At 40.2% G+C, this 19359-nt stretch overlaps 1 protein-coding gene across 2 annotated transcripts in view; it reads right to left on the bottom strand.

Annotated features, from left to right (window-relative positions):
• Positions 1–15886, bottom strand: part of KCNQ5 (potassium voltage-gated channel subfamily Q member 5) — a 447247-nt gene extending 431361 nt beyond the window's left edge. For both annotated transcript variants that reach the window (XM_036219415.1, XM_036219426.1), the window contains exon 1: positions 14097–15886. In XM_036219415.1, coding sequence (XP_036075308.1) covers positions 14097–14500 — 404 coding nt within the window. In that variant the 5' untranslated portion in view covers positions 14501–15886. The remainder of the gene's footprint in view (positions 1–14096) is intronic.
• Between the last annotated feature and the right edge of the window lie 3473 nt (positions 15887–19359).

Below are 19359 nucleotides of genomic sequence, written 5' to 3'. Positions count from 1 at the left end.
ATTTGTACAGACCTCCAGATGCTTGGAGAAATAAAGAAAGATTTAGTTTGACTCTGCTGCTCCCTAATCTACCATTTTCCCTCTCTCTTCACCCATTTAATTGTCAGTTATGCAGCCTAATCAGTCTCCTCCTTTTCCCCTCCAAGCACTGTTTGGTGCCTTATCTCAAATTCTTCAGAAGTGCTTTGCACTTATCCACATCTCTCTTGGGGACTGCAAGATTACTTTCAAACCAGATTTCCCTGCTTTCACAGGAGGCTCTGAATACCACTCTTTCTCCTAGAGTTCCCATTCTAGTGACGCCTTCCTTGCAGGACACTCCTTACCCTGTGAGGTGCCTTTCGAGATGCTGATTGCTGTGCCAGGACACTGCCTAGTTGGTGGGTTATTTTGGCCCTTTTTCCAGGACGATTTTCCTATTCCTGTACTATTGGATGTCCTCCTAGCAAATGGTGCTGCAGATGCTGTCCACTCTTAGATTTTCATGTTTTCTTTTAGGTTCTGGCTCCTCCTCCTTTAAGCTATATCATTGCCTCTTTTCACATTTACATCTTCATTTCTCTTCTTTATAATACTCTCCCCCCAGTGTAATCCTTCTTTGGGACTTGGTCCTCCTGTGGATGCTGGATTGCCCTATCTTTTCTCTTCTCTCACAAAGCCCTTTCTCCCTAAATGCCACTATTCCCTTAACCTCTTTCTCTACATTCTTTTCCCAATACCTTTATTATTTCTTCATCCATCACCTCCACATTGGCAAGTAAAGACCCTTTGTCTTTCCTAAAGCCCAAATAGGTTACACATCCACACGTGTATCTATCTCTTTCTGAAACAGAATTAAGTAACTTTTGCTTGGTCACAGCTACATTTGCTTGAAACCTTGAAAGCTTTGCTTCTTTTATCTCTTTTGCCTACCAGATGCTAATCAAGACTAAGAAATCCAGTTCTCCCTTTGAATTCTCTCCTCTTCTCCCTTCACATGCCCAGAGCTAAAACTCGGGGCCAGGCCCTCATCATCTATGTTGTTGCACCATGTCCAGACACTTATTCTGGAGTAACCACTAGCTTTACATGTTGCTCTTGAAGCAACTGTTTACACACACACACACACACACACACACACACACACACACACTAGATTTATTATGAATTGATCATTTAAATGTATTATGTGCTTTGGAAATCTATATTAAGATTGTGATGTGGATAGGGACTTTGGACCAACAACAAATCAAAAGGAAAAAAAAAGCAAGTAATTGCCTTTTAACTTTTTTGGAGGAAAAAGGATGATCTTTCATTGATGACAATTATAAATTATGGTATCTACCCTCGAATTAGAGAAATATTCCATTTTCTCCAGTATAATCTGACAGTTTCTTGACTATTCTTATTTAAGGTTGTCTAGGCTACCTCATGTTAGTGCCATCTATAAACTTTTTTTTGTTATTTATTTCCTGCCTTAAAGCCTGGAACAAAACTCCATATCCATGAACTCTGGAAAACAGCTAAACCATATCATTATTTTATCCCTCGGTGGATCTGAATTTAAAGGAACTTATCTTGCTTTTTTTCTGGGAGAAAAAAAACTTGGATGGCAATTTGAACGTTCAGGCTTGGTAAATATGTTGCCCCTAACAAAATGACTATCATTTCTTCTAGTTGTCAAGGACTACATGAGTAAGAACAGATGCCCTTTGGGTTCAGGATCCTATCTCAAAGGTTATAAATGGGTTGCTTCAAAGTCATTTGTATTGCCATTTAAGTTCGCCATTTGATAGAGCAAAACAAAATGGCTATAGGATTTTATCATCTGGTATGGTAAATTTAAAACCAATTTAACCTCACATTGTAATTCCCTAACCAGACTGCTTATCTACTTCAGAAATACATTTGAAGGATTAGGTTGTAGTCTCAGGGCGATGGATCAAGAACACCTTAGGGATCACAATGAACAAACATTCTTACACTTACTGACCTGACCTTCACTCTGAAGCACCACTCTATAGTTGAAGAAATAAGAAAGCCTGGAGAAAGTCAGTCAAAATCAAATGGGAAGGAGTGTTTCCAAAGTGTTCCAAGAAGTTGGTACAGTACGTGGTGGGCACTCAAATATTGAATACATGAAAGAAAAAGAGAAAGAAAGCTAGGCCCCATGAAAGGCTGGGTATAATATTTTCCTTCCTTGTACTGGAATTAAAAAGTTAACAATATGAGAAACTTAGAGTGCACACTGAAAATGAATAGGCATTTTATTTGATTAAAAAAAAAAACACTTTTAGTTCACATTATTGTTTGTAAGCCATTTTAAGGAGAGAAAAAAATAACATCCCCAAAGTATTATGAAGAAACATTAGTTTCTTTTCTATTTTTAAAAATACTTTGGAGCAAATTAAACATACTCAGAATGTTTTATTAACTAGAACATTTAGTTTAACTAGTTTAATTACTACTCTTTGGAAATTACTATTATCAGGGGGAACTCCTGTGTTTGGTCTTTGTGTGGGAATGCCGTGAGCAGAACGCCCACCTGCACAGGCAGCTGAGCACCCAGCTCCAAAGTTTCCCAAGGGGTCAAGGGAACTGGCAATCAGCAGTTCTCTATATGGTGATCCTGGTTTACCTTGTAAGTCTCTTCAATAGGAGCAATAGCTAAACGCTACTGGAGAACGGCCAACCTTTGCTTTTATGCTGTCAGTTCAGAGAGATGGTTTTTGTAACTCAGTAAATAGTAAACTAATATACTTCTGGAGTGAAAATTCCTGAAGAGAACAATCTGCGTTTCATTTCTGTTCAGCCCTGTAGTTCCTGCTCAGAGCCTTAGACATAGCGTGAGGTTAGGTTACTGAACAAATATTGAAGAATTATGTCCTAACTTTACAAATCGAAAAGCTGAGAAATGTTTCCAATGTCTCAAAACAGAGGGAGCAGGATCTAAATTCTAAATATCAACCTGTCCTAGATTTATTCAAGTGTGAGAGAAACAGGTTTAGAGAAATGGGAGCCCTAAACTTGATTCCCAGTCTATAAAAAGTTATAGAAATAGCTTTCATGAGGTCTATGCTTTGGAAAAATTTCCAACTATGAAAAAATGCAGGTAGTTTTCTGTCTCACATGCTATACTATGACAACTTGCATTTTGAGACCATGCTTTAATCTCTCTGTTAAACAGAAAAACTACAGTTCTCTGCTGACAAATTATAGATTATTTCTTGGCTCACTGAGTAAGAAACTCCTAATGATTATAGCAGTCTATGTGATAAATATTTTTAAGTTAACTGCTATTTAACTATGTTACAAACATATTTGAATTGCTTTAATGTGCCTTTTTTAAAAATAATAATTCCATCTAGAATATAAATAATTTCTAATTTATTTCTCAACTATATGTAATAGTCAATTTCCGAAATGGAAAGCATGATCTTTTAAAAATTATTCACTGAATATTTGAGTACTCCAAGATTTCAGGAATAATAGCTATCAGAAAGCCTCAGAAAAATTTTAAGGCTTCACTCTTTTATTTTCTAAGAAATCTGAGCCCAACTAAAACTCCAAGAAAAGTAGAGTTCTCTAACCCTCACATCTTTCTCGAGAGGCCTCTATTAATTACTGCAGTGTGATGTGTAAATTAGGTAGCCCAGTCTACACCTGCAGTGCTCATAAGCAATTACAGGGTCAATACGTCTCTTGATTAAGAGCAGACAACTTTTAGAGGAAGAGAAATCAAATTATATATGGTAAAAATAAATGAAGAGAAACACCATTCCAGAAAGACAGATGCACAGAGAAGAAAAGAAGAAAAAAAAAACAATAATCTAGGAGTAATTTAATTTGGGGGAAGGAAAACAATGGGACAAATGCGAGAGAGAAAGCAGGAAACGTCCAGGAAAAAATGTACATGCGGGAAGGGAGAGAAAGAAGCATGAAGGATAAACGGAATGTACTTATATTAGTGTGAAGAAAACAAGAACATTTTATTTATTACTTTAAAGAAAGAAAATCTTATAAAATCAGTTTGGAGCAAATGGTTCTATATTCAGCCATTATGAAACAAATGAAGCAATTGCTGTTATTTTTTAATGAGTCATAGGTATTCTGCAATGAAAGTGTAAATTAGGAATTTAATGTTCAAAGAAAATGGTATTAAGAAGTTATAGCAATTTAGGCCCTCAAAAAAGTTGCTCCATAATTTCAACTAGGCAACTTAAGGAAATTCCTGTTTGGAAAAAAAAAGTTATGACATTCAAATAGTCCTTCTGGTAGCAATAAGCTAGGTAAAGTTTGATTAAAAATAAAGAATGAAAATCTGGGCTTGATGCCATAAAAGATATGAAAGAAGAGGGTACTTCAGTTTCTTTAAACACAATATTTTTTTGCAAAGAATTAGATATACAAGACAACGCAAGAATGTAATTAAGGGCTAAAATACATAGTCCAAATAATAAAAGTTATGGGAGGTAAATAAAAGTAAGGAAATAAGCCAGAGCTGCCAGGAAAAACTTTATAGAAAAATTAGATCTCAAGCTGGTTAGAATTTGAAGACAAACATTCCTAATATTACCAAGTTATACATAATTCTCTGATACAAGGTTATAAAGGATTTTAACTATCGTTCGTTTTTTCAACAAATATTTATTGAGTATATATAGCAGGTCCTCGAATAACACCGTTCAATATAGATTCTCAGCCAAGGTCACTGTCTATGTGAAGTTTGTACACTCTCCCCACGTCTGCGTGGATTTTCACCAGGATGCCGGTTTCCTGTTATATCCCAAAGATCTGCACATGAGGTGAACTGTCAAATCTAGATTGTCTCAGTCTGAATGAGTTATAGGCGCATATGAATGGCCCCGTGATGGAAGGGCATCCTTGCACCCTGAGCTGCCAGGATGAGGTCTGGCCCTCTGAGACCTGGACATGGAATAAGTAGGTTGATAATAATTATCTTACTTGTTTTTATTAATCTCCCTTAAATGTATGTATAGCTCACATTTATTTCAATGGTTAATATTAGAAGTGTTTTGAATCTTTATTTAGGAGTTCAGTGATGTTTCTATGACCAGAAATATGCCAACTTAACTTTTATGGTAAAATTAGTTTCATTATATATTGTTTTGCTTAAAGTTGCAGTTTCCAAGAACCTATCATAAACATTAAGTGAAGACTTACTATACTATGTTGCTAAGAGCAGTTTTTGTAATTACGCCATCCATCTGATAGGAGGGCCCCTGGGCTCACAGGTACCATCCTCAATCAAGAAATAGTGGCTAAGAACAAGAAATAGTGGCTTGACCAATCTGTCTTGGTTCAAAGCCTTATTCTGCCATTAACTCAATAGTTAATATTGGGCAGGTTATTGAACCTCTTGCTACCTCAGAATTCTGGTCTGTTAAAAGGAGATGATAAGACTAATAGTACCTCTTAGGGGTATTCTGAGGATAAAAAGTATTAATGTGTATAAAGCATTGAGAACAATGTTCATCACGTAATAACTGCAATGACTATTGTTGGTGATAAATAATTTTCTTTCCCACTCTCTGTACTTCATAGTTGATTATTTTTGAAAATCTGGATATCCTTGGTTTCCAGGACTCCCAGACCATTTTTGTTTAGTGATTCCTTGCATCTTGCTGTCTATTTCATTTTATTCCCCTTTTCCTCTGCCTACTCCTTACATATTAGTATTCCCCAGGTTTCCATCCTCGAGCCTACTGCCCTCTCTCTTTACACGCTCTCCTCGTGGATTTATCTCTTGTCTGTACTTTTAGGTATTTCAAAGTTTCATCCACAGCTGCTAGACATATATAGTTGGAAGTCTCGCAGGCACTCAAAGCTCAGCATCTCCAAAGCAAAACTCATTTTATCATCACCAACACACCTCTCAACCTGTATTCTTGATCTCAGTTAATGGCCCCATTATCTAGCCAACCACCCAAACTAGAAGTCGAGAAATAACAAATCTGTTCCTCTTCATCTCCCACATTCACTTATTCATTAATACACTTCAATTCTATCATCACGTTTTTTTTCTTCATCTTCACTACCATTGCCCCAGTCTAAGTCCTAATTATATCTTGCATAAGTTGGAACAACAGTTTCAAAATGGATCTCCTACCTCCAGTTTGTCCCGTTCAACCTATTATTCAAAGCATAGGTGACAAAGTGATCAATGTAAAATGGAAATTCAATGACCTTTTTACCTGCCTAAAGCCTACCTACCTCAAAGACTGCCTGTCACCTACGGGATAAAATCTTAAACCTTTAACATAGCAATATAGCCTTCTACCACATTATCTCCATTTTTCTCTCCATTTTTAATAACAGCCATCATGTTAAGTATAATTATATACACACATATATAATATCGTAATATCTTGATTTAATATTATTATTTTTATTTTACAGATTAAATAGATGATATTGGAAGCAACATGCTCACAGTCATCAAATCAGTAAAGGTAATCTTGATTATTAAATCCAAATCTAATCATATTCCCCAGTGGAATTTCCTTGAAGTCAAGATCTATATCATTCCCTCTTTTGAATGCTACACATCTGGCTTGTAATTAAATATTAAACTCAATTGTCTGTTTAAAAAAAGAAAAATTATGACATGATCATTATAAAAGGTCATCTTGCCACTAACTGAAGAAGGAATAGAGATTCTAGAATTACCTCTCAGGAATTATAAATGGAAATAATAAACACTATGACTATGCTTATAAAAAATATATCTCTTCATATATACTTAACTTTAAATATCTTTTAAATTATGATATAATCTCCATATTATCAAGAGTAACTTCAAGATTCCTTTTACTTTTAAGTTGCATTTTATTCAAATATCTGATTTACTTTCAGAGGAACAAAATAAGGTAAAGGTAAATATTTGCACTAACAAGTTCTCTACTAAAGGATGTAGTATATGTATGATATGTTGTGTGTGTATTTGTGTGCATATGGAATATATGTGTGCATATATATAATATACATCTACATTTATATGTACATAGAATATATGTGAAAAAAGTTCAAACTATTTTTAAGTTTAGAAATAGATAACCACTAACGTTTAACTTATTTTTGGACAAACTGATAACAAAGGATCGAAAGATCACCTGAAACTCTGAGACTCACCAAAGAATTTCAATAAATGTGAAAAAATGCAGTTGTGTGGCTGATCTATCTTCTAAGTTGCAACAAAATAAACTTAGACAGAATACTAATAAATGGTTGAAGAAAAAGAAAATTAAAATGGAAACATTTACAAATCATTAAATGTAACTATGAGCTATGGCTGTTCAGCAATTGGACTTTAAATAGTTTCACACCCACTGGGCTAGGATAGAACATGCTCTGCTGGCATTTTCATCTGCCAAAATAGCCATTTGTAATTAAAAATTAAAATTGAAACCACTTTTTGCTGCTGGCTATCTTCCTTGTTTAGTGTTTCTTGTACCAAGACTTTCTTTTATTTTGAAACAGTCTTTTTTTTTTATGTTTTATTTCTCTTAGGCTAGAATAGTCCCAATACTAATATTTTAATACTTTCAACATTTTTAACTGTAATATGACTCTCAAATACTATAGTATTTTTTAAATTCTGAAAACAGATTGATTTGAAGAATATAGAGAGTATTTTCTGTTACTATATTAGTAGGCTATAAAGTTGTATAGCTTGTTTAAGTCATCTTTGCATTAAAGGAAATCAGCGATTTTTTAAGGAATGTGGGGGAAAAATAAAATGTAAAAATTAATTTCTATAGACATAGACTTAATTCAGAATAGAATATATATGTAAATAATAAAGTCATTTGTCAGGTATAATTGAGTCTTAACACAAGAATTGGCCCATAGAGTTAAATTCCATCTTCTACCAGGAAACCAGTAGTATATTTTGAAGATCTGGAGTATCAGTAAGTGAATCAGTCTGAGTCATCTACATGGCTTTGGGTGCTGGTGCTATAGCAGAGGACAAGATGGAGAAAGACGCTGCCTTTAAGGAATGGAGTAGAGATAGGCAATGAACAGCTTCCTCTTCCAAGCAAAGGAGTGATCATTCTATTTAACTCTTCAGAAGTACCACTTTGGCTTCTATGTGGCATATAGATCTCACCAGAAGTTAAGAGTAAAGTTAAACTGGCTAATTAGTAGGTGGCCCTGAAGCTAAGAGATAAGAAAGGAAAATGATAAAAAGATCAGCTCACTTCTTATAACAAATACTTCTCTTTATGACAGTATTTTAGGTAACCTACAGTATCCTCCATCATCTTGGGTGAATCACAGACACCGTTGTGCCCATTTTACAGATAAAGATTTGGAGACCCAAAAGGGTGAAATGACCTCTTCCAAGTCACAAAGCTAATTAGTGGAAAAGTTGGGAGCAAAGAAATTGGTCTCTGGTTTCTAGCCTCATACTGTTCTTCTCTTAAATGAATCATCAGTATCTTCTAAGAACATCGAAAACACTTGGTAATCGATTCAGCATTGGTTCACTGTAATACTTCTCTATGGAAGACTTCCAAGGGAAAATATGTACTTACTCATGAAGCAAACATTTATTGAGGGTGTATTGGGTACAAGATATTTTGCTAGGTGCTTGGGATTCAGAGGTAAATAGGTGATTTTCTGTGTGGGTTGCTCACCTTCTTGTGGGAGACACAGACCATGTAGCACAAAATAACAACACAATGGAGCAAGCACCATTATAATGACATTCTTAGAGTGCCATGGAACCTGAGACAGGAGTACCTAAATCATTCTAGCAGTGGGGAGATGTGCCCAAGAGGAAGTGATCCTTAAATTGTGTTTTGAAGAAACCATAGGAGCTAGACAGCCAGCATGCAAGAAGTGGGAAGAGTCCACGAAAACAGCATGAGCGAAGGCACTGCAGAGAGACACAGGATGGTAAAGCTGGGGCTTAGGGTATAAATTAGAGATGAGACAAGAAAGGTGGACAGAGGCCATGTCATGAAGAGTCTTGTGAGCTGTTCCAAGGAATGCGAAGTTAAACTACTGGCCCTACTTTCTGACCTCTTAACATCCTCAATCTACTTACATCACATTTGTGACCCTCAACATTATACTGATGTTGCTATAGCAAAGGCCATCCATGACCTCCTTCATGACCAATCCAATAAAATCTTACTTGCCTTCTCTAGTCATTTCTACAGTACTGGAAACTGAAAACTACAAACTTCGTTTGCTTTTGTGAAAATAAGGTCTCTTGGCTTTTTCCTTGGCCTTTAGGTCACTTTGTCATGTTTTCTGGGACTCTTACTCTTCCATTCACTATTTGATGTTGGTATTTCCCAGACTTTGTCCTTTACCATGTCCTCATCTTACTCTGTATCTTTGGGCTATCTCGTTTACTCTATTCATTGCTTTAATTCCCATGAAGTTGTTAGAGGCTTCCAAATATAAATATCTAATCTAAACATCTAGATTAAGCTCTAGACTTGTAACTGCATTCATCCATTTGAAAACATTTTATTGAATGCTCTCTACATGCCAGAAATGATTCTGGTTGAAAGAGACCAAGTGTACCTGGTTCATGATTGTTTTTATCACTTACAATTTCTGCCTAAAGGTCTTACAAACATTTGAAGCTCAGCAAGTCCAAATCTGAACTCATTATATTGCCCTGCAAATGTGTCCCTCACTGTTTGTCCCATATATTAGTGGTTGGGGGGTACTTCCATTCTCCATATCACCCAAGTCAGAATCATTCTTCTTACACTACACATCATACTGGTGAAAATAATCTTCCAAGTCTACCTACTTATCATTTCCCTACTTAAACTACTCCTTCTTGTCACTATAGTTACTATGTTCCTTAGGTAAGTATCTCTCATGGCCTTTCTAGAAAAGTCCATGATACATAATAGATAGTCAACAGACAATCATAGAATGAATTTATAAATGAGAGAATATAAGAATAAATGGAAAACTTGAACAATTACTATCATCTTTTTACAGGCCACACAAACTCCATTTTGAACCTTTCAATCTATTTACAGAGTCAATGAAAGACAAATCTTCCCCAAATTTGTATCTGATTACATCATTCCTTTGATGCTAACCATTCGGTGACCACTATTGCTTACCCAATAAAGACCGGATTTCAGGGCCGACATCTGAGGCCATCCAAGTTCAGGTATGTATGCCTTTTGTTCTGCCCTTGTTTCATATGGCTGCCCTCATCGTGCAAATGTTTAACAGTGCCTAGAATTACTGTGTTGATTCATAATTCTGAAGTTTTCTCTAACAGGATCACTCATTTCTGATTGCTTTTCCCATCTGAAAATTAACTTAGTCCTTTGTCAAAACTCAATTCATGTCTCACTTCCTCTTTGAAGCCTGTGCTAATGTTTCTTCCTTCTTCTCTACTTCCTTCTCTTTTCCTATGAGACTTTGTACTTACCTCTGTAATAGCACCAATAACATCATTTGACATTTGATCACAAGCTTGTAGTCATTCCTTGAGACTGGAGACCACTTACTTATTAATGGGAGATTAGCACATAATAGACACTCAAATGTTTGCAGATGGATAAATGAATGAATGAATGAGTAGATGGTAAGGTATCAGGAAAGATCTTAAGGGGATGATATGATAAGGTTTACATTTTAGGGAGAACACTATGGTGTCAAAACGGAGCTGTAAGGCTGAGAACAGAAGCTAGATGATTAAGTAGGAGAATATTGCCCATAATCCAATGGAGAGACATTGAGAAATAGAGATAGTGGCAGTCGCAAATGAGAAAAGGGAATAGATTTGAAAAATTATTTATAAACTGAATACCCAGAATTTAATGAACGTTTGAATGGCTAGCAGGAGCAAGTATGAAAAAAAATAAAGGCATCAAGGGTGACTTCCAGATTCCTAGCTTGGGTAATTGGACTAGTTTTCCTAGTTTAAAATATCTATAAATTCCAATCCATGGCCTTACATCAGACAAAGATTCACTAAACAAAGTGATGCATTACATGTATCTGCCACACTGTTTCTTACACTAATCCTCAGAACCACATTTGCTGCAACAAAGCAAATTTATATATGGAACTGCATCATGTGTTCCTCAACTACCATTATTCTTCTAAACTTTTCCAAAAAAGAGGAGAAATTAAAAATAGACAAACAGCATTCAAAGAAATACGTCACTTCATATTTGAGTAGCTTGTCTATGACCTGAAGAACAGTCAAAGAAAGGAAACAGAAAATGAGAAAACATAGCTGTCTGGTAAATCTAAAATAACTATAAAGGAACAAACTCGGCTAATTCCCACTAATTTATAAAGACTGGCAGAAAGCATTTGAGGTAGGTCATATGTTGTTCTTGCCAGCCATCTCAGCAGTAGGCTATGATACATACACTTGACACGGCATTTTATACCATTAAAATACTGTAATAGTAATGATTCCTGCATATTTAACAAAATTTTTTCTTTACTTGAAACATAACTTTACACATACTTTTCTTGCTTCTTGGCAGTGAAAACATGGGTCTACCAAGTAAATCCATCCCTGAAGTACCTCATTAATCACAGTGCACTTGTTCTTGGCAAGAACCTTAATGCGCTACAAAAACTGTTATTAAAGTAAGATTTGGGGATTCCCAGGCTGGCATGGAATTAGTTAGTTACACCCCTCTAGAAATTGTTTTCTTATAATTTCCTTTATTATTAGTGGCCTTGTTAGACTCACAGCTCAAAATAACTTTATTAATTTAATGTGTAAAATCCAGCTATTCTACTTAAAATCATAAATAGCAATTGCCAAAATGGCCTGTCCCGCAAGGTTGCACAATCCTCCCAGAAAATGATACTATTCATTCCTTCTTTGTGTTAATGTGGACCTATCACCTCTATCCAATTGCTCAAACATTACAGTGTCAGACTCTAGAAATATATAACACAAAACTTCACATTAGCATATTATATTGAAAGGTATATAATTAATTTCATATTTATCACTAAAGACATTGATAGATTGAGTAAGACTGGTGAATTATCCAGACTTAAACTCTTGAAAAAATCATTTGTCAATATTTAGAAATTCTGTAAGGCCTTAAAAACCCATTAAACACAAACATATTAGGGAAAAAAATGTTGTATTACAAGAACCCTCATTCAAGTTCAAGGGAAACACATAGAACGTATAAAATATGAGCACCAGCCAAGTTTGTCTCTAACCCTCTCTAAATATACAATGCATAATTTACCAAAAAATTAGATGCCATAAATGGCATCATACTGTAAATTCAAAGCTATGAGTTTTTCGAGCATACTCTTGTAAAATAATATCATTATCCATGCAATATGTATTTGCTGCCAAAGTGAGCACAGATCATTATTGCTAAATGTTTTAGCAGATCTTGACAAATCAAAATAATTTATTAGGCTCATTAGGTAAGAGGATTAATTATATATTAACTCAGAAGGGATGAACGGGAAAAGTATCAGTAGTGTTTCACTATGACTATCATTACAGTAACACATCTAAATCAATGTGCATCTCACATAAGTGAATAATAATAAAGTTATACCTTTTGATGTAATAATAATGCAACACAACGTTCTCCTTGTGTACATTGTGAGATGGAAAGTTGGCTGGAATAGTCTACCTAATGCTATATGTTCACATCAATCTGGGACTGTAAAATTTTCCAGACACCAGAGCCCCACAAATTGTAGACTCCACCAATTTCCTGACTCCTACGTGGTCAAATTCCAGGTTCACCTATTTACAAAACCAGCCCCTTTTCTGTTATTTCAAAAAATGGTTCTGGTGTTGTCAATCCTCCATCCCAGGTAAGAGCTGTGTTTGAATGGCACACCTCATTTCTAAAAGAAACCTAGTTCATGTGTCAACACCAATTTACTGGGAAACAAGAAAAGTAACAGTGACTGTAACTTTCTCTACTGGTCTCCTAAGGTTGACGTCTTTATATTTCATTTGAATATAAGAAGGCTGAAAAAAAAAAAGAACTAAAGAGAGAAAAACGACAAAGAAGAAGAAATAAAGAATTAGAGAGGACATAATGGCATAAAAACTACCTTAAAATGTCCAAATAAACTTAACTCTAACAGGAGACTGAATGAATGGACGTTGTGGGAAAAACAGTAGTAAACTCTAAAGCCACTGCAAGGTTTTAAATGCCTAAGGGAAAAATAAACATTTGCTTCCAATCATTTTCTCATTAAGTATTCTCTGCTAGATGGCGAAGGCTTACTTAACACACACGCTAGCGCGCGCACACACACACACACACACACACACGCTCTTTGACTCAGTGCCACAAATGCCTACTTAACCCACTGTCTGATTCCTGTACTGGACGGCCCATTCGCGCATCTGTTATTGCACTTTGGCCGGGGCTTATGCACCCCAGACTCCCCACTGCGCGGGAGCATCACCTCTCCCGGCCCTGCTCTAGACTTTGGCCATCTCGGTGGCAGGAAGGGCTACATGCACTGACAGATTTTCCGTTAATGGTGGCTGAGGTGGTGGTGAGGCGTGTTTCCGGGCGCACTTAAAACTGAGCTGCTCTCCCCAACAAGCAGCAGCTCCCCCCAGCTCCGCCCCCAGGACTGAGGACCCAGCCCTCTGCTTTTCCTCTCTCTACCCGGACCAATCCCGCCATCACCTCCTAACCTCCAGTAAACTCTCACAAGCCTCATACCAGCGCACGTCCTCCCTTTGCATTTCCCAGCTCCCGGGCGCCCCGCTTGGTTGAAGTTTATGTATCTTGGGACCTAATCGCTCCCAATTATCCGCGCAGCTTAGGTCTCAAGTCTGCCTGCCTGGCTCCCGCCTTTGGTGCCTAATGCTGCGGGACAGCTCACTGGGTGTTCTCCGAGAGAAGGTTCAGTCTGTAGAGGTGGGAGAGGTGGGGCTGAGGGTGGTGGAAGGCTCTGTGAGGAAGATCATAAACACGTGCAAAGAAATAAAAGCCACCACGTGTGCGCGCGAGTGTGTGTGTGTGTGCACGCGCGCGCGCCGAGCCAGGGCGTGGGCGCAGAGCGCGTCCCAGGGGGCCAGGCACATCGGCCCCCCGAAGCGGGCGTGGCGGGGGGCGCGTGGGGGCGCGGGTACTCACACGAAAGCGTGGTATATGAACGCCCAGCCGCGGGGTCTCTCCAGCACGTTGTACAGGTAGTTCTGCACCCTCCGGTACTTGACGTTGCGCCGGCAGCTCTGGCTACTGGTGTACGAGAGCGGTTTCCCCAGCAGGCTCATCCGGGCCCCCTGCTTGCCCCGGCGGCTCTCCCTCAGGCCGCCGCTGCCGCCGCCGCCGCCGCCGAGCGCGGCCGCGCGGGTGCCCAACAGTAGCAGGCCGTCGCCCCTGGCGGCCGCCGAGTTCAGCAGCACCCTGCCCCGGCCCGACTCCACATCCTTCATGCCGCTGCCCAGGCGCCCCCCGCCCGCCGCCGCCGCCGCGCTGCTCTTCACCCAGAGCCCGGCGGCGCCGCCCTCCTCTCCTCCCGCGTGGTGGCGGGGCATGGCATCACCACGGGCACCGCGAGGGGGGCGCCAGTGCCTGCGGCGGGGGCAGCAGCCTCATGCGCGCCGGCGGGTTTCAAGTAGGAAGCCGCGGTGGACCTTGCGCCAGCCGGCCGGCGACCTCCGAGTTGGGGGCGGGGAAGCGAGCAGCTAGCAAACTGCCGGGGCTTCGAGGCTGGGGCGAACGGGGGTGTGCAGAGGAGGCAGAGGAGTCCTAATTTCTATCAGCCGTGAGCTTCGAAATTGAAATCTGGACCTGTTTGGGGCGTCACTTTGAGAGGGTTTCTCTTGCTTCCTCTGATTCCCGTGGCCACCACTCCCTCCTTCCGAAGTGGAACAGGGAGTGCGGGCCGCTCCGAGGCGCGCTCCCACGCGCGCACACCCAGCCCCAGGCTTCCCCTTTCTTCTCTCCCTTCACTCTGCACACCCAGGCTGCGTCGGCCCCCCTCCCCGGGAGAGGATGGGGCTCGGAAGCCCAGCTCCGAGTTTGGTTTGGTTCTCTCGGGCCCTTTGGAGCTGTCCAGAGGGTTAAGTCTGCCTCGTGCCCTGAGAAGAAACTGGAGATGCAGGTCGCTGCTCTCTCCCGCGGCTACGCCGGCGCGCCAGCTCTTGCCATCCTTCCGCAAGGGGTGTGTGAGCGGGAACAGCCCTGCCCTGTCCTTCAGGTACCAACCAAATCCCGAGTCTGGGCGCGGGGTGATGGTCCGGGCAGTGGCTCTCGGGTGCCCGCACAGTTGTCGACTCCTTGGCAGTTCAGTGTGCAGACCCGCTGGACACGACTGCCAAGACGATGAGGTGGGGACCGGGCATCTCCCCGCGGCTCACTCGAGCTTGCGGTCCGTGACTTTCCATCCCAGCTTCAGACAGCAGGCCCACGAGTAACTAGCCATCCTTCCCAGCTTGGGGGTGGAGTACGGGGGGAGCAAAAACTCTCAAGCGGCTCCTCCGCGGTTAATGAGTTGCCTGGAGGACTCCGCCTGACAGCGGCGCGAAGCATGGCCGAACAACCCAGTTCCCTCCGTCAAGAAATTTCCATTTAAGTCTGAGAAAGTCATAAAACTGCGAAGTCTCGGCAGTTGTGGCGGCAGACCCAGCGTCTGGGAGAAAAATCCTAGAGGGTGGAGAGCCCAAGGACACCGGCTTCTCAGAGTCCCCACCCCACCCTTATATGCTGTAACGTACACGGTGAGAGATGTGTCGCAGGTTAAGACTGTCTGTGTCTCCCACCCCCTTTGACACTCTAGCGGCCCAAAGCCTGCGAGGAGGCCACAGTGCCCCTGGCTTCGGCCTCTGGCCTCCAGCAGCACAATCTTATAAAGCATAAGCAGTTAAAAACATCAGAGTCAGCGTGGAGAAACTGAAAGGAAGCCAGGCTTGGGAAATTCTTCCTACACAGTGGACCCCTCGCCCTCCACCCTGGCCCCCAAATATGAAAGAAAACGATCATTAAGTTACACCGAAGGAAGAACTAAGCTTCCATCACAAAACCATAGCATATCGCGGCAAGGTAGTGATTCCTTGCGCCTTATTTTTTCCAGAAGCCTAAAACCGAGGCAATGCTAAGATTAAAAAAAAAAAAAAGTCTTATTTCAGCTGTCTCCGCCTCTCAGAAATACTCTCCCAACTCCCTCCTGTACACACACCCACGCCCGCGACAGCTCCTTTCTGCCTGTCAGTAGTTTATTTAAATGCGTTACTTTTACTTTTTATTGCTGTTGCTGTTATTTTCGCGAAGCCCTCTTGCCAGCTCCTGGCCACTGGCAGGACCCTGCTTTCCTACCCTACTTTACCCCAAGCCTCTCGGTGGCGGGCACTAGCTTAGAGCCGCTCCATGCATCTGGTAGCGGTGCCACGTGACTCTTCGCCAAGCACCAGTACCCAGAGTCACTCTCGCTTTCCCCTAATACACTTAACACCCACGCGCTGTGGAGGTGTAAGAGAGATTGCTCCGTGCCCAGCTATTCGAGGCAGATGCAGAGAGCACCCTGGAGCAAGCTTTCCAATCCTAAGGCTGCACGAGGGCCGTGGCTAAGGGCTGAGGGGAGTTTGCTGTTGCTATATTTAGACTCCCCGCGGAGTTTCTGGGCACGGAGTTTCAGGGCGAAAGATCTAGAGACTTAAAATGACTCGCGTGCACCCTTTAAACTTGAAAATCCTGGCTTTTCTGCAGGGAAGTAAATGAAAAACATTTCCTCTTAACCAAGAGGTTTTCTTTCTTGGAAACACCACCACGGCTGAGTAGGTCATGTCCCTTCCATCTCACTGGTGTGGCTAGGCCCAGAGTGCAGGCAGGAAGTCTCTGGAAGGCAGGACACCAACACGTTTTCCCCCGGAAGAGATCCGGAGGCTTAATTACCCAGCGATTCTTTCCTGAGGGCGCAGCAATAATACAAGCGAAACCATGATGTTGATTGAGCTAATGCCATTAAACTTTTTAAAAAGTCAGATCCAGTTATTAGTAGCGGTTTGGAGCTGGGAAGGACCTTTGAGATCACCTCTTTTAGAGCAACCTAGAGTTAGAGAGCCCAGAGGAGATGGGCCCAAGCATTGACAGGTGGTTAGTAGGAGGGTTAGTAGGAACCCAGCTATCTCACCTCATAGTTCAGTATGCCTTCCACCCAGAGGTCTGCATCTCCAACTGAATAAGTATTTAAAAAGCACATGGCTTTGTTTCAGTGTCTCTGCTTCCTACCATTGGGAAAGAGGTGTTTAACTGCAAGCCCTAACCATCCTGCCTTTGCATACTGGGGAAGGAAGGCCAAGTGAGGCTGCACAGCCTCTCTTACCAGATTCTCTGTATGTACCTCGCTTTACTACCCACCAACTTCCCTCAAAAGACAGGAATTAAGTGTGGGGGAAACAAAGTGTTGTGATTAAGCTTTTTCTGTTGTGCCTTTGAATACAAGTGTTGCTAGGAAACTGCCTTTCATTCTTTTTGCTGAAATATTAAAACCCAAATATCAGAAGAGAGGGTGGGCATATTGGGCAAAGAATAAACATATATAGTGTATATTCTGTGCATAATAATTACATTAGAGTATTATAAAGAGGTGTAAAGGTAAAAGACAACCATCTTTTTAAAAGGCAAATGTTTATTGTTAGTGTAGAGCCTGTGAGTTGATTGGCCTTCCCTATGCTTTGGAGATAGGTTTGCTTTCAACTGTTCATTCTCTGCACATTGTGAGATGCCTTCCTGAAATTCATGACCTTGGAAACTTTTATTCTCTGAAGTATACATGGAGATGGTTTCAATTGCAAATAGTTACTAGAAATATTTTATTTCAGTGTGTTTTCTATCCCATTATATTTTTCTTCTGAAGGGTACTCTAACATACATAGTAATACTGAAAATTCTATACAAGAACTAGAGATGCCTAGGAAAGACTTTTCAAGCAGAATAATTAGATCTGAGCTGATTTCACAAAATGTCGGTGACCCTATTGCTCTCCTGTTTTCCTTCCTCTCTATATCTCCCCATTTTCCCATTGGCCTCAGCCCTACCACCTCAACACATCATCTCATTAAGTCATGTTCATGTTTCTGATAGACTAGTGAGTAATATAAGTGCCAATTTCAGTGATGTGGGTGCACTGTGATCCACTGTGAAATTCCTGGGCCGATGAGAATGGCGAGGATAAATAGAACCCTCAAACCTTAGAGCAAAAAAGGAAATTTACTGATGAAGAAATGGAAATCCATTGCCGGCTGCTGTTCAATGACTTGCCCAATGCTCAGCTATTTGCCTTGTAGACCCAGAGACAGAATTGAAGTCTAGCTCCTGAATAAATTGTCCTTTAAACTATGCCACCCTTTTCCTCGGCTTTTATTTCCCTTCTATCAGGTTATAACCAAACCAATAAGCATGGCAACTGTAATTGCATTCTTTAGGTATCTTATTATAACCATTGGTTCAGTAAACATATTTACCTCCTCTTATTATTTTAAATGCATCGGCATTGTGTAGCACAGCACCATTTTTAATCTATCAAGAATTTTTATCTGTAAGAGATATGATGCTTAACTTCTCAAGATTTCTGCTTTGTCCAACAAGCAGAAATTAATCAGAGAACCCAGGGCAACATTAGAGATCATCTGAGCCTGGTCAGACTACATGAAGGTTCTAGAGCAATAGGGATCCCAGTGCTGCCCCATACAGTAGATGAGGCATAGGCCTTTCGCAACTGCCTTTGCCCCAGGGATGCAGAATGAGTATAGGTATAAGTGTGGAGAGAGGCTGATTAGGGGAGCAGACAGCAGAAAAGAACTGAAAAGTTTTCACTATTTTCATTCTAGCAACTATCAAAATTTATTCTCCTAAGAATTACTAAAATGATGTACTGATCACCACTGTCAAAGCAAAATAATAGCAAATACTTAACATATGTTGCTATGCTCTAGGCATCGTGATTTGCAAGAATTATTTCACTTGATGCCAACAATAACTACACAGTGTATTCAAATCAGTTTATAGAGCAAGAAACTGAGGTGTGGACAAATTAATAATTTTTTTCAAAACTAATAAGTATTTTAGTCAAGGCTCAAAGTTATGGATATTAAATGCAAAACAAAACAGAACAAAACCCACAAAAACAAAAACAAATCAGATTTTTAACACTAAAGTATATTAACTTTTGAAATAAAAAAAATATTATTGTATGTTAGTAATCTTGACAGTTTCTCTTTCCAAAAGAGAAATATTGGAAAATTTCTATTTTTGTTTGAAAGTAAGATTTTAGGTTTTATTCCAAACACAGAGATTTCCTCAATATTCCTCTTCACTTTTTCTGCAGAAGGGTTTCCCTGCAGATACCTGTGTGTGTGTGTGTGTGTGTGTGTGTGTGTGTGTGTGTTGAAAGGTT

This window comes from Rousettus aegyptiacus, unplaced genomic scaffold (assembly GCF_014176215.1).
Source record: "Rousettus aegyptiacus isolate mRouAeg1 unplaced genomic scaffold, mRouAeg1.p scaffold_m13_p_1, whole genome shotgun sequence".
NCBI lineage: Eukaryota > Metazoa > Chordata > Mammalia > Chiroptera > Pteropodidae > Rousettus > Rousettus aegyptiacus.
This window is presented reverse-complemented; position numbering and strand designations above follow the sequence as displayed.